General features: G+C 46.0%; 1 protein-coding gene and 1 pseudogene across 1 annotated transcript in view; one reads left to right on the top strand and one right to left on the bottom strand.

The window, feature by feature from the left end:
• Positions 1 to 2,413, top strand: part of LOC105985597 — a 13,908-nt pseudogene extending 11,495 nt beyond the window's left edge.
• Positions 2,414 to 11,200: 8,787 nt separating this feature from the next.
• The window catches only part of LOC105985548 (schwannomin-interacting protein 1-like), a 52,197-nt gene continuing 48,709 nt past the window's right edge, over positions 11,201 to 14,688 (bottom strand). The window contains exon 7 of the mRNA XM_013016139.1: positions 11,201 to 11,840. Within this exon, the coding sequence (XP_012871593.1) occupies positions 11,789 to 11,840 (52 nt within the window). The 3' untranslated portion in view covers positions 11,201 to 11,788. The remainder of the gene's footprint in view (positions 11,841 to 14,688) is intronic.

Genomic DNA, 14,688 nt, shown 5'->3' with positions numbered 1-14,688 from the left:
GAAGGAAGGAAGGAAGGAAGGAAGGAAGGAAGGAAGGAAGGAAGGGAAAAAGAAGGCAAAAATCTGGGGCTGGGAAGGTGGCTCAGTGGTAGAGCGCTTGCCTTGCATGCCTGAGGCCCTGGGTTCGATTCCTCAGCACCACTTATGCAAAAAGAAAATAAAAGCCAGAAGTGGCGCTGTGGTTCATGTGGTAGAGCGTTAGCCTTGAGCTGAAGAGCTGAGGGACAGCACCCAGGCCCAGAGTTCAGGCCCCACGACCGGACCAAAAAAAAAGAAGGCAAAAATCTGCTTTATTTTGGAATGCTTCCACAGAAAAGAACTTGATAGCATCTATTGAATGACAAATGAAGATCATCTCAAGGTTGTTTGTAATTCAGCAGAGGTAGAAATGAATGGAGAATGAGCTACACAAAGCCCTACCTTGTAATGGAATGCAATGAACCACAATCTTCAAGGTATGTTCCATTTTTTTCAAAAGCCATTGCATATATATATATATATATATATATATATATATATATGTATGTATGTATGTATGTATAGTGTGTGTGTGTGTGTGTGTGTGTGTATTGTTTGACAACAGAGGTAGGCTTGCATAGGTTTCCATGGCGACTTGCCCAAGAAGAGTCACAGAGCTGGGCCAAGTCCTAGCCCAGTGTCCAGATTCCCAGCTTCCTTCTTGTTCCATCCCATTTCACGGATGGTGTCGCCAGAGCCCCTCAGGGCCTGAAGGAGTGAAAGGCAGGCAGTTAGATTTTGCCTTTGAGAGACCCTGAGGATCAGTGCGAAGGTAGATTGGCGGTGACTCCCCTGAGTGGATATGGAGACTGCGTGATTCCACTTGTGTACAGTCAGCCTGCCAGCTCCTGGGGACAGCTGAATGGACCACGTGTCAAGCGTCAGCCATGAGTTTCCAGCTCGGATACTTGGATAAGTGATAGGGCTGTTTGTTGAGGTGTAGACAATTCTGTGGCATGTGTCAGGAGAATAGGCTAGGCCTATCTTTGGAACTTTCCAAGAAACTTCTAGAAGCAAGTGGGAAGGCCAGGCTTAGAGCATGAAGGAGCTCAGCAGTGGTAGAGTGAGGACTGTGGAGTCCTCCAGGAGGGTGGAGGCCCGCTGCGACATGACCTATCCCTGGGGTGCTCGGATCCCCCCCCTCCGCCCCCGAGTGATTTCTAGGGTTTCTTATTCGAAGGCCACAAGTAGGAACTTCTCCTCACAGTGTGTCACCTCAAACAAATGCCACAGAAAGGAAAAGTGAAATCGCTTGGGAGGCTCAGAGGCTTTCTGTGTTACTTCCCTGGTTTCCATTTGTGCGGGTGTAATTAAACACCCCTTTCTTTTACGGGGAACTGCTTTATGCAACCACAGGGACTTCCCTCGGAGGACAGGCGGCCGCTTGGGAACCTACCCGAGACCTCACAACAGAAGCAACCGCGCCTCCCCTCCAACGGTTGTCTGTCTGCCTGAAAGACTCTTCCTGACCACCATCCCTCCAACCTCTCCTGGGAAATTTGGTCTCCAAGAACACCCGAGTCACAGTGAATCTGGGGAGGATTCCCACCCACGAAACATCCCATCAACAGATGACCAGGCTGAGAACCAGAAAGCACCCGCACAGCTACCCCAGACAACCTAACTGGCCAATTGTGTGTGGTACCAGGTGTATTTCCTATGCTTCCTAGAAACACAGGAACTACGAGGAGAAAGAAACAATCTGTGTGTGTGTGTTGTGTGTGTGTGTGGTGTGTGTGTGTGTGTGTGTGTGTGTACACGCGCATGCCCTCACACTAACACTGGGTCTTGAACTCAGGGCCTCTTGCTTTGACTTGGCTTTTTTTACTGAAGGCTGGTGCTTTACTGTCTGAACCATACTACCAGTTCTGGCTTTTTGGTGGTTAACTGAAGATAAGAATCTCAAAGACGCTTTTCACCAAGATGGCACCGAAAGCGAAGAAGGGAGCTCCTGCCCCTCCTAAAGCCGAAGCCAAGGAAAAGGCTTTGAAGGCCAAGAAGGCAGTGCTGAAAGGTGTCCACAACCACAAAAAGAAGAAGATCTGCACTTCCGGCAGCCCAAGATGCTACGGCTCCTCCGAAGACAGCCCAAATACCCTCGGAAGAGTGCTCCGAGGAGAAACAAGTTTGACCACTATGCTATCAAGTTCCCCCTGAGTGAGCCATGAAGAAAATAGAAGACAACAACACACTTGTGTTCATTGTGGATGTTAAGGCCAACAAGCATCAGATCAAACAGGCTGTGAAGAAGCTCTAGGACATTGATGTGGCTAAGGTCAATTCCCTGATCAGACCTGATGGAGAGAAGAAGGCATATGTTCGACTGGCTCCTGATTACGATGCTTTAGATGTTGCCAACAAAATTGGAATAATCTAAACTGAATCAAGCTGGCAAATTATAAATATAATTTTTTTCCCACCAAAGTATCTCAAAGACTTTTCTGTCTGGGCTAGCTTTGAACCTCTAACTGAGAAAAAGAGAGAGAGAGAGAGAAAGAGAGAGTCAAATTGCTCTAGCATTTTATTCTGTTGTTTACATTTGGAGGACACACTTCATTGACTGTCTTCATTAGATATAAACATAAATCGTTCACAAATTCTGGAAAGGCTATTACTTGCGATTCTTACCCAGAGGCTCCTGAGGATGGAGAAGCACGTGGTATGAACTGTTTTGGGGCAGCCCTGCAAGTCGCAAAGCTCAGGGACGCCTGGTGTGGGCAGCGTGTGACTCCTGCCTCCTAGGACAGCGGCACACTGTGGGAATGCCCTTCCCAGCCCCTCTGAGTCCATTTCCTGATCTTCTTCAAAGCATGTATTAGATATACGAGGGGGGGATTTCATTGTAACATTTCCACACGTAGCGCATATAACGGATTCCAATCAACCACTCCCACTCTATCCTTCCATTTCCCTTTCTGCGAAATAAAATTCACACTGGCCTGCTTTTCCTGATTCTTAGGGAAAATTCTGAGATCATATGAGATAATGAGATAGTGCAGAAAGGCCTAAATGATTTCCTGGGGTGGGCAAGTTTCAATAACTTCTTCAAGCTAAAAGGATACTGGTTAGTTCCCTAAAGAGTATAAATGGAAAGTGTTCTTATTACTATCTGTGCCATGTCCTCTAGCTTTGGTGCCACCACCCGCCTGCCTAGTGACTGCTACACAGCGTGCAGGATTGGCGTCAGCAGGGCTGGACCAAGCAGTTAGCAAGAAGGGCATCTAACTCCTGCTCAAGGTGGAGACCAAGGTTCAGCCCTGATGTTAAAACAAAACACATCAACAGCACCAACAGAAATACCAAAAGAAAAAATAAAAACCATGAATGTACACACAGGTATTTCAAGAAGCTTAAACTCTCTTCCCAACTTTCTGTGCCAGGACCTGACTTAGTCCAGAGAAAACCAAGGAATGGTTTGAGCCTTCCTGCGGTGACACACTTGGGTCAGTGGCGTGCAGTGTGTGCCACGTGGGCGCACACTCTCCCCCATCCAAGCTCTGTGAACTGCCACCATCTTCTTTCTTGTTAAAAATGCTTGTCATTGTGTAAGCAATCCGTCATGCACATTGGGCTGTGGTCCCCAGCAGGTACACAATGCTTCTGAACCAGCTGACACCCATTGCCTGAAAAGATAAGGAATCGTATATTGTTGTTATGCATAAGAAGTTAGCAGGGAAATGAGTGATACAGAAAAAAAAAAAAAAAACCAAAACACCTGAGTGATGAGAAAGTAGGGTTAGGACATCTGTATAAGAGGACATGGAGCCCTTAATCTCAATGATATCTTCCAATTGTATTTATTTAGCTACTATGAAGTCATTTGTTGGTCTGAAAATGGAGGAACACAGACAAAGCAACTTCCACTCTCGGTGAATAAGCAACATTGGACAGGAGGGCACAGTAGAACTAGAAGGTAGACAGCAAGATTTACTGAAGGCAGACTGAGCTGGCACCTCAAAGGCTTCTTTGCCCTGCTGATGCTCTGCCACTTGAGCATTGCCTCTAGCACAGCTTTTTGCTGGTTATTTTGGAGATGGGGTCTTGAGGGCTTTTCTGCCTAGGCTGGCTTTATACCCCAGTCCTTCTGGTTTAGCCTCCTGAGCTATCAGGATTACAGGCACGCACCACTGGCACGCAGTGGTGGACATGTTTTGTGGAGCTCTTTCTTAAAACGGCTTCCCATTGGGAGCAATGTAATCTAGCTAAACACTGGCTAATAGAAGAAATGTATTCTTTTGACAAATTCAGACTATTTCAACTTCTTAGAGTAGTCTCGCACAGCCAGTGAATCTGGGTGTGATAAGTGACTTCCTTAAATCACACTCAACTTCCAATCTTCCTTCATGGCTTTACCCACCCTGCTTCATCATGGGCACTGCCCTCCTGGCAGTGAGCTGGGGCTGACCGTGCATCCTGCTCTCAGAAACATGAAGCAACCCAGAGATTCGGCCTTCATCTCAGGATGTGATGCAAACACTACGTTGCTATGCGATACATTTCAGTGGAAGAGAATCCTTGCAAGCACTGGGAATACTTTGTGAACTTCTTTTATTTGTTTGTTTGTTTGGTCGGTTGTGGGGCTTGAACTCTGGGCCTGGGCGCTGTCCCTCAGCTCTTCAGCTCAAGGCGAGTGCTCTACCACTTGAGCTACAGCTCCACTTCCGGTTTTCTGGTGGTTTATTGGAGATAGGAGTCTTATGGTCTCTCCTGCCCGGGCTGGCTTTGAACCGAGATCCTCAGATCTCAGCCTCCTGAGTAGCTAGGATTACAGGCGTGAACCACCAGTGCCCGGCTACTTTGTGAACTTCTTATACAATGTTTTTGGTGGTGGTTTGGGGGCCATAGGCAGGGCCTTGGCTTAATAAGTTATCGCGTTCTTTTTGTTTTGGCTACTTTTGAGAAAAAGTCTCATTTTTTACCCAGTCCAGCCTAGACCATAATCCTCCTATTTATGAGTCCTACACATCTAAGATTACAGGCACACATGCACCTGCATACACACACACACACAAACACACACACTCATAACTTATTAAGAAGTGGTTTTTCTAACTTTTTAACTAGGCTGGCCTTGAATCATGATCCTCCTGTTCCCTCCTTTATAGCTGACATTATGGGTATGAACCACTGCACCCAGCCTGAGCTTCTTATTTTCTCTGAAACTCAAATTTCTAAAAAAGTTAGGTGCATACATTTGGATCCTGCTTGGCCTCATGAATGTGAAAATTAAGCAATTGTGATGTTTCATAGTGGTAGGTGAATAGCCTAGACACTGTCTAACTCTTAGATGATTCTCAGAAATCTCTTGTGTAGCCAGGTGCCAGGAGCTCATACACTTGTAATCTTAGCTATGCAGAAGGCTGAGATCTAAGAATGGAGGTTTGAAGCTAGTAAGGACAGGAATGTCTCTGAGTTCCTTATCTCCAATTAATTACCAATATATATATAATACTTATTTCATAAACTTCTTTGTTAAATGGCAACTTCTTTGTACAACTACTTAAAGACTCTCTCCTCTCTCTCTCTCTCTCTCTGTGTCTCTCTCTCTGTGTCTCTGTCTCTCTCTCTCTCAATTTCTCTCTCTACCATGTGCCAGAAGTGGAGCTGTGGCTCAAGTGGTAGAGGTAGAGGCTAACCTTGAGAAAAAAAACAGAGGAACAGCTCTCAGATGCTGAGTTTAAGCCCTACAAGCCCCAGGACTGGTACACACACACACACACACACACACACACACACACACACACACACACACACACCATACTTTTTGTTGTTTTTCTGATGGTAGAATCTAGAACCTTGAGTTAACTAGGTAAGTGCTCTATCACTTGAACTATGCCTCCAGCCCTTTAGTTGTTTTATTATTATTATTAATTTATTAGAGATAAAGTCTTACAACTATGATTGCTTACATGCTGACTTCAAACTCAATTCTCCTGCCTCTTGAGTAGCAGAGATTCTAGGTGAGCACCAATACTCTTATCTCTGTAGCCCTGCATTCTTGATAATGAACATAATTTAGAAAGTGATACACATATGTGCACTTAAAGGAAGTGTTTTACTTTTTATTTTGGTAGATTTGAGAGGGCATTCCTAGTATAATCTTGACAGAGCAGGTATGCAAATCAGAGGATTGAGAGGGGGGGAGAGAGAGTGAAAGAGACAAAGAGAGAGAATTTTCAATTTAGATCCCAAGGAAAGGTGATATATCTAGGGCTCTTTCCTTCTTTTTTATGGGGGAATTCTTCTTTTTTTGAGGAGGGGTCTGGTCGTGGGGCCTGAACTCTGGGCCTGGGTGCTATCCCTCAGCTCTTCAGCTCAAGGCTAGCGCTCTACCACTTGAGCCACAGTGCCACTTCTGGCTTTTTTTCCTTTTGCTTATGTGGTGCTGAGGAATTGAACCCAGGGCCTCATGCATGCAAGGCAAGCGCTCTACCACTGAGCCACCTTCCCAGCCCTGGGAAGTACTCTTTCTTTGTAAATTATATTTTGACCGTCTTGAAGTAGTTGTACAAAGAGGTTACCATTCAACATGACTCTTTCTTGTAAGGGACAAATGAACAAGAAACTTCAAGCGGGTACTTGAAGGGAGCCATTCAAAACTTTTAGTAATTGCTGACTCTGCCTCTTCCCTCCAAGCCACATGAATTTCTATCTCTCACATCATTTTTGCCTCAATTTTTGGGGGGAGGGAGCCCTTATGGTCAGCTTGGGAAGTGGGGAGTAACATCAGATTACTTCTCTGGGGGTCCTGGGGATTGGATTCAGGACCTTCTGCTTGCTAAGCAGGTGCTCTACCACTTGAGCCATGACCCTGATTCTTTTTATCCCAAGGATCTTTCTCTTATGTCTAGTCTAGCCTCTGATCTTGATCCTCTGCCCTCTGTGTCTTGAGTAGGTGGGATTCTAGGAATACAACATGTACACACACACTTGCACGGATGCAAGATAGGGCCTTGTTTACTTTTTGGATTGTGACCCTATCGCCATCACTCAAGTAGCTGGGATTATAGGCATGAGCCACCACAACCAGAGATATCCCCCCCCCCGTCCTGCTCCCCAGGAGGTGCTAGGCAGGTATTCTGTGCTGAACCACACTGTCAGTTCCACCAGAAGAGCTTTCAGCCTTGCTTACACGTGATCTGCAGTAAGCCACCCTCTCTGGTCATGCAAACGTCTCTAGTCAGCATGGCTGCGGCTGGGCATGGCTTTGAGCTTTGCCGAGTCCCCTGTGGACAGTGCAGACCTTCTCCTGGCTGCTGCAGATGGGTGAAAGGCAGGCAGGCTGCTGCTCGGAAACAAAGCCCAGCAAGCTACGGCCTAGCCCGTGGGTTCAAGGTAACCAACAGGCACTGATCGGGTAGAAGCCAGGCCTGGGCGAGGCTGCCAAGGGGTACAGTTGTCCTCTGAGTCCTCAATCTGGTCTCCCCACTTCTCACAGTCAGCTCTGTTTCCTGGCAGAAGTCTTCTCCCCACACCCAGCCCAGGGAGTGACACTGGCTGGGAACTCCAGCAAGGCCCCAGTTGCAGTTCACTCCCACTCTTGGTATAGCCAGAACTTCACGCATGCCGTTGGACTCATTACCCATACAGGCATGCCACCCCCATTGTCCTTGCACAGACAAGACTTCCTGAAAAAGAGAATGACTCGGCCACACAGAGCGGACGCGTGCTCTGTTCTCAGTGTGATTTGCATGTGGGATGGGGCGCGCGCGTTTTAACAGCAGGGCAGAGTCCTTTACTACAAAGAGGAAACAGGCTTCTCCATGAACAGGAAGGCTCCGAGAATGTCTGCACTGCCCTCTGTACCTTGAATCCTCTCATCCATACCGCAGGGGAGATGAAGGAGGATGCTGGACTTGTTCAAATGCCATCTGGCATACAAGGGGATGCCCTACAACCCCCCCCAAACCCCTTCACAAGGTGAGAGGACACATTTGGAGGGACCGTGACTCCTCTTGAGTAAGACCACATCTGGAGGGAACTTCAGGAGGCAGAAAACCAATGACTCCATTCCCAGACTTGCCTAGGCCTTGCCCAAGTCACTATACATATGCCTCAATATTTCCTGAAGAGCCCCACAAGGAAGCCGGGTTCTATCAGAGAGAACCCTGTCATAAATAAGCAACACAAAAATTGCAGTGCCTGGAAGATGGAAATAAAATCATGCCTCTCCCTTGCTCTTTCACATTGTGGAGTAGCAGGGTGGAGCCAGACGTTTTTCAAAGAACTTGTTATAGCAATAGGAGCTGCATTATTCTGAGACTTCCCCCGCTTTTACTAAAGCCATTAAATGAAAAGCCTTTCTGATTCTCACTCCCAAATTAGCCTAACACTTCCCTTCTATACAGCTGAGCCATTGGTTCATAAATTATTTAATATAGCCTTAATTTATACAGATAACCGACTACAAGCCTCAGTGAAAATATCCTGGAAAACTCATTACCCATCAACCTATCTCATAATGAATTCGTCCTATCTTATTTAGATAAAATAAATGAGTAGCAGTGGGAAAGGTAATTGTATTAGGAGATCATCAGAATTCAGCGAGGACTGCAGTCATCGAAGCGTGTTCATGAGGGCTGCAGGAACTCGAGGTCTGAGCCAACACAAAGGTCTCCTGTGTCACTTGATAAATATTTGGGCTGCTCACATTATTATAAAAATCCATAGCCATGTTTATATAAAATTTTTTTTATATAAAGAGGGCTTTTATTGGTGAAATTAAAGGTGTCCACGGTATGTAGAATAGCTAGTGATTGCTGTAAAAATACTCCCTAATCCCATATGCACAGGGTATAAAACCCCAGGAAAGCCGGCCTTACCTTAGACAACAGTGGCTTTTGGTGTTGGATTTCCCCTGGCTTGCTGGAATCTGAGTTGGAATGCCCACAATACCATGCCTTTTCTGAAGGGCATTACATAGGAAACAGATGTTCTATTTGAGCTCATCTGGTGTTCTTTGTGGTGGCTAATTTCTTGGCTCTCCTCTCTGTCTGAGGCGTGGCTATCAGTTCATGCATGGTGGGGATGGAGGCTTGAGCAGCCTCGGCGGGGCAGGCCAGTGTGAGGAAACAAGCCATGGCGAAAGCACAGAGGCCTCCAAAGTCTGAGCGAGGAGAGATGGGAGGACTGTAGCAAAGCAGGGGAAGTGTCATTGGAGCATTTTGCCTTTTGAAGTTGGATTTCCACCAATGAACAGAAGCATACTACTAAGAGACTTTTGACCTATGTCTTGCTGATTAATTGGAAGTAAGTTTCTCAGATTTGTCTACTTGGGCTGGCTTTAAACCAGGACCCTTAGATAGCAGCCTCCTGAATAGCCGGGATTACAAACACAAACAATTGACACCCAGCCCAGTATTATCCTTAAAATCCTTCAATCTGTGATGTCTGGGCCCATTTCTATTGACTAGTTTTCTTCTGGGGATGGATCATGTTTTCTTACAATGTTTGCTTTGGAATCTACACATTATGAATGCTGTCTCATTGTGTGTCTTGATGTTGTTATTTTCCTTTAAAAAGTGTCATGTTTTATTCTTTTTTTTGGGGGGGGGTCTGGTCGTGGGGCCTGAACTCTGGGCCTGGGCACTGTCCCTTAGCTCTTCAGCTCAAAGTTAGCATTCTACCACTTGAGCCACAGCACCACTTCTGGCTTTTTTCTTTGCTTATGTGGTGCTGAGGAATCGAACCCAGTGCCTCAGGCATGCAAGGCAAGCGCTCTACCACTGAGCCACTTTCCCAGCCCCAGTTTTATTCTATCATGCTCTGCTTATGACCTGTCCCCTTTCTGTCTCCAGGGAACTGGAGTGCTCACTGAATTCACCTTCCTTCTTGCAGTAACTCAGTTCTGTGTGCTTGTTTTCCAGACAGTCGTCTCAATAGCCTGTCCAGTTTTCTAGGTACTTCGTAGTGGAGACTCTTCAAGTATTTTATGCTATCATGACCACAGCAGGTATCAGACTTAGACCTTATTAAAATAATGTTTACTGTCTTTAGATGCCATGTTAAAAGCTTTGCATACATTACTTTAAAAAAAAACTCTTCACATAAACGTCACAAAGCAAGGGAAAAAATTTTGAAGCTGGGTGCTGGTGGCTCATGCCTATCATCCTATCTACTCAGAAGGCTAAGATCTGAGGACTGAGGTTTGAAGCCAGCATGGGCAGAAAAGTCTATTAAACTCTTATCTCAAATTAAGCCAACAAAAAGCTGGAATCAAAGATAATGGCTCAAGTGGTAGAGCACCAGTGTTGAGTGAGAAAGCCAAGCTAGAGTGTGAGGCCTTGAGGTCAAGCCCCAGTACTGGCACCAAAAATCCATACATACAGAACTAGGTAAATAATATGTTGGTTATAACAAATCTCCTGATTTCTGCCCCAGTGGCAAGAGGGAAAGGGTGGAGTAGAAGACAGGATTTGAAATGAACTGAAGAGGTCTCAAAACTGAAAAAAAGGGAGAGTCACTGAAACAGAGATGATTTTCTAGAGGCAAAAAGCCAAAACAAAACAAAACAAAAAAAAACGCCACTGTAGAATTTTGGTTAAACAGGGTTTGGCTGCTGATGGAACTCAGGGCTTGCCAGATATGCACAAGGCTCTTGGTTTAATATCTGTGTCGATTTCATCTCACCTGCCCAGCCAGTAGCTAATTAGACCTATTGTCTGAACTCTCTACTTATTGAGAAACAATCTATAAGTCAAATGCTTTTTGAGACCAATGATAGAAATAGCAACAACTGGCCTGAGTAACAGTGAAGGCCAGCTTTGTTCATGTGGTGAATTTGACAAAATGTAGCTTTGATAGACTAGTAGGGTCTAACAAGACCAGCAGTTGTTTAAGAACATTCTAAAACATTCAAGCTTCTGGCAGTAACAGAAATGCTGGCTCTGATGTTTACTGATCTTTGATCTCCTCTCTTCTCTCCCTTCTTTCCTATCTCTCTCTCTCTCCCTGCCTACTTGTCTCCTCCTGTTCTCTCTCTCTCTCACACACACACATGCACACTTTCCCAGCAATCACTTAGAGACACTGTTTTCCTCACTAGAAAAAGCTCCTAGGGGGTTGGGGGGAGATTTGGTTGTATAGGGGTGAAGGGCCAAGAAACACAGCCAGTCAGTCTGAGAGTGAGCAAGAAGACATGGGATATGAAACAAAGTTTTAATCTTTATTTTACATATTTATACATAAAACGTTTAAGGAAGCCTCTGAATTCAAACATTGTTAATAGCACGTCGAGAAATGAACTTCAGATAGTCAACATTCACAAAATGTTGAAAACTGATTAAGATGGCGTCGTCAGGAGAGCTACAACGTCACGAGGCAGACGTCGGGAGAGCTACAACGTCACAAGGAGGCAGGCATGATGTCTCACGTAGCACCATCGGTTACAGATCCTTAAAACCACAGTGGAGGATGGAAGCTGTCAGCGGGAAAAATACTGCTCCAACTTAAAATCTCCAAACCCATAAAAATAAAGCTAAGACTACCCTCTCGGATTTACCACGATTCGCGATGGTGTTTAAGTACTGTACAGTTACTTGGTTTGTTTTTGTAACAATATTTTATTAAAATGCCCGATATTAAGTGGCACAAGTAAAAAAATTAAAATAAATTAAGAAGCAAAGGCCGATCACTGAACAGGAAGCTTCAGACATGACCATGACAAACACTGATATTTGTTTGTTTCTGTGTCACCTTTAGCAATGGCAATTTTTTTTAACCACAGAAGCAAAATAAATTCTAGCTCCTCCTCCTGGTGGCTGGCTTCTCTTCACTTTGCGGGCATTTTCTCTGCCATGTGCTTCTGTTGACTCTCGGCGTGCCTGTAACATACACAGACCAGTCACTGAGTGCTCAGGAAGTGGCTGAGGGGCTCAAAGAGGTAGAGTGCTAGTCTTGAACATAAAAAGCTCAGAGACAGTGCCCAGGCCCTGAGTTCAAGCCCCACGACTGACCCTTCCTTTCCCCAGTAAAAAAAAAAAAAAAAAGGATAGATGTTGAGTGTAGGGCACATTTTTTTTTTTGTGGTTGTGGGGCTTGAACTCTGGGCCTGGGCACTGTCCCTCAGCTCTTCAGCTCAAGGCTAGTGCTCTACCACTTGAGTCACAGGGCCACTTCCAGTTTTCTAGTGGATTATTGGAGATAAGACTTTGCTGCCCGGGCTGGCTTTGAACTGTGATCCTCAGATCTCAGCTTCTTGAGTAGCTAGAATGACAGGCATGAGCCACTGGCGCCTGGCTCCAGGGCACATTTTCTATCAACAAATACTTTATATTCCAGACACTTGCCCTTGTGGAGGGGGCTTGATGGGAAGCGAAGACAGCAAGGTCTTTGTTCCCTTGAGTAACACATTCCAATGAAGAGACAAGAAAGGAACCATGGATAACAAATGGCAGAGGACAAACCGACGTGAGGGCTGGGGCAGACCTCACTGGTGCAGCCTTTACCTAGGACGTGGGGGTCTTGGGTTATATCCCAGAACTGTACAGCAAAACCGTTTAAAAAAAATACCAACCAGGATTTGTGACGGAAGGACTAAGGGACTTGTCTAAGACACAATCTTTGTCTTAACGATGGCTCCTGACAGCTCAGTAATCTAACATGTCCTCACAGAAGCTAATGGCCCATAAGGCCTGGCCTTGGTGGGTGGAAGGACTTCCATATTGCATGTGTTTTTCCTGCTCTGTTAAGGGCATATCCTCACAATCAAGGGCAGGGCTAGGCTGGGGGGGGTGACCTCAAAGCTGGCCAGTCCGGCAGCTGGACAGCGTGGACCAAGACAATGCTGACATCTGTTGAATGCACTCTTCCTAGAGAATGATAGCAGGCGAAGGCCGCAGAAACACAAGGGTCTTGAAGGACAATTTTAGGAAATGGCAAATTTGGCAAGAGAGAAATATCCAAGGCTGTGGTTTCTTGCTGTACTGAAGGGTTGAGGGCTTGTCTGTGTGTACACAGTCTGGGGAGTCAGAGACATCAAGTTCCACTCATTGGATTTATGCAGTGACTCGATTCGGTTGTGCAAGGAAGACAAATACCACAAATACTTTCAGAAAGAGGGAAGTAACTGCAGCAGCCCTGCCACAGAGAGCAGCCGATAAATAAATGGCTGCATGCAGCTCTCAATAAAGACTGGTCGGGGGGAGTAGTGGGGAGTGTACAAGACTTAGCTCTCCATTCCGTAACAAGTCATCCCCTGTTCGTGTGTACAGGGTAGATAGCAGAGACCATTTTCATAAGGCAACTATGTGTCCACAGATTCAAATTTGCCTCAAGAAACATTCTGATTCCACTGTGGCTAATTAAGTTGCTTTACTATGCACGTACATGTACACAGGGACACATATATGAGCAACCATGTATCAAGGCATCTGCTGAGAAGGAGAGAAGAAAACACTTTGGAAAATTGAGTATTCTTCGGAGATAGACATACAAAGTTGAATTTCATGAACACTTTTAAACAAAGGAGGGAAAGGATTTCACTCCACAGGTTTCTCACCATCAACATATATGAAAAGCCTTTGTAAGATTTGCCTCAGACCATTGTTTTTATCAACAATCATACTGAGGACCTACCAGGTGCCTGGCAGGCTCGTCTGATACCCTGGACTGCAAACCTATGACGCTGGGGATAACAGCAATGAACAAAGATGGTGTCATCGGTGCTCTCAGGGAGAGTTCATGTCAAGTGAAGAGAGACTGCGGACAGACCCAACGTGGCGATGGGGCTCCATGTGGGATGGGTGGGCTGTCGGGAGGATTATGAAGAAGAGGGTCCTCACTGAGCCCTGGCAGTCAAAACCTGGCTGCGTAACAGCTGTCACTATGGATGCTCTGTGGCACCCACTATGGGAAACAGCAATGTTGAGTGGCTTGGGGCCATTCCCCAGGGGTCAGCCCTTCAGGATAAAGCTTCCTAGGCCAGGAGTATTGCTCTGATTTCAGTGGACGGGGAGGAAGTCCCAGAGCACGATGCTCCACTCCAGGAGTAGAAGGATGTCCAGGGATGATGGCTTGAAAGTAAGCTGTTTGGTGGTCTGGGAGGCTTTTTGCAGAGGAGCTTATAAACTGCTGTTTTGCAAATTTGGGTTTGCATTAAAATCACCTGGAAGGTAAAGTCCTGAGGCCTCAGAATAATGAAATCTGCAACTCCCGAGGGTGGGGCTCAGGCATCACCATTTCAGAAAGCTTCCTGGATGGTTCCAATGAGCAGCCACCTGAAGACCCACTGATCTGAGTCTACAGCGGCAGGAGAAGGTAAGCAAAATTTCCCAGCAGCCCTTGCAGGCTCCATCAGCCTCCTGAGATCTCTGCTACCGAGAGGAATGTCCCTGTGTCCTCCGGTCCTCCTTAGACCCGTCACCTCTCTGCAGTAGGAGATGTCTGAGGGGGTGGGGGGACATCATATCCCAGCACCTACAGGACTGCTTCCACTTAAAGGCCCCCCTCCAACATGTGACTCCTCTTCTTCCAACCTCATGATCTTGTCTACCCTGTTTCTCATGACCACACTATCTGACAGGTGTGAACACACACAGTGCAAACTGAAGATCAGCAGAATATCGTGAAATGGGAGAAGCCCCTCCTCGCACCCTTTAGTAAGCAATGTCCTTCTGTTCGAAGGTGCAGAAGGAGTTTGTGGAAGAGTTTGGAGTGTATGTGTGTGTGTGT

This window comes from Dipodomys ordii, unplaced genomic scaffold, assembly GCF_000151885.1.
Source record: "Dipodomys ordii isolate 6190 unplaced genomic scaffold, Dord_2.0 Scaffold30, whole genome shotgun sequence".
Classification (NCBI taxonomy): Eukaryota; Metazoa; Chordata; class Mammalia; order Rodentia; family Heteromyidae; genus Dipodomys; species Dipodomys ordii.
This window is presented reverse-complemented; position numbering and strand designations above follow the sequence as displayed.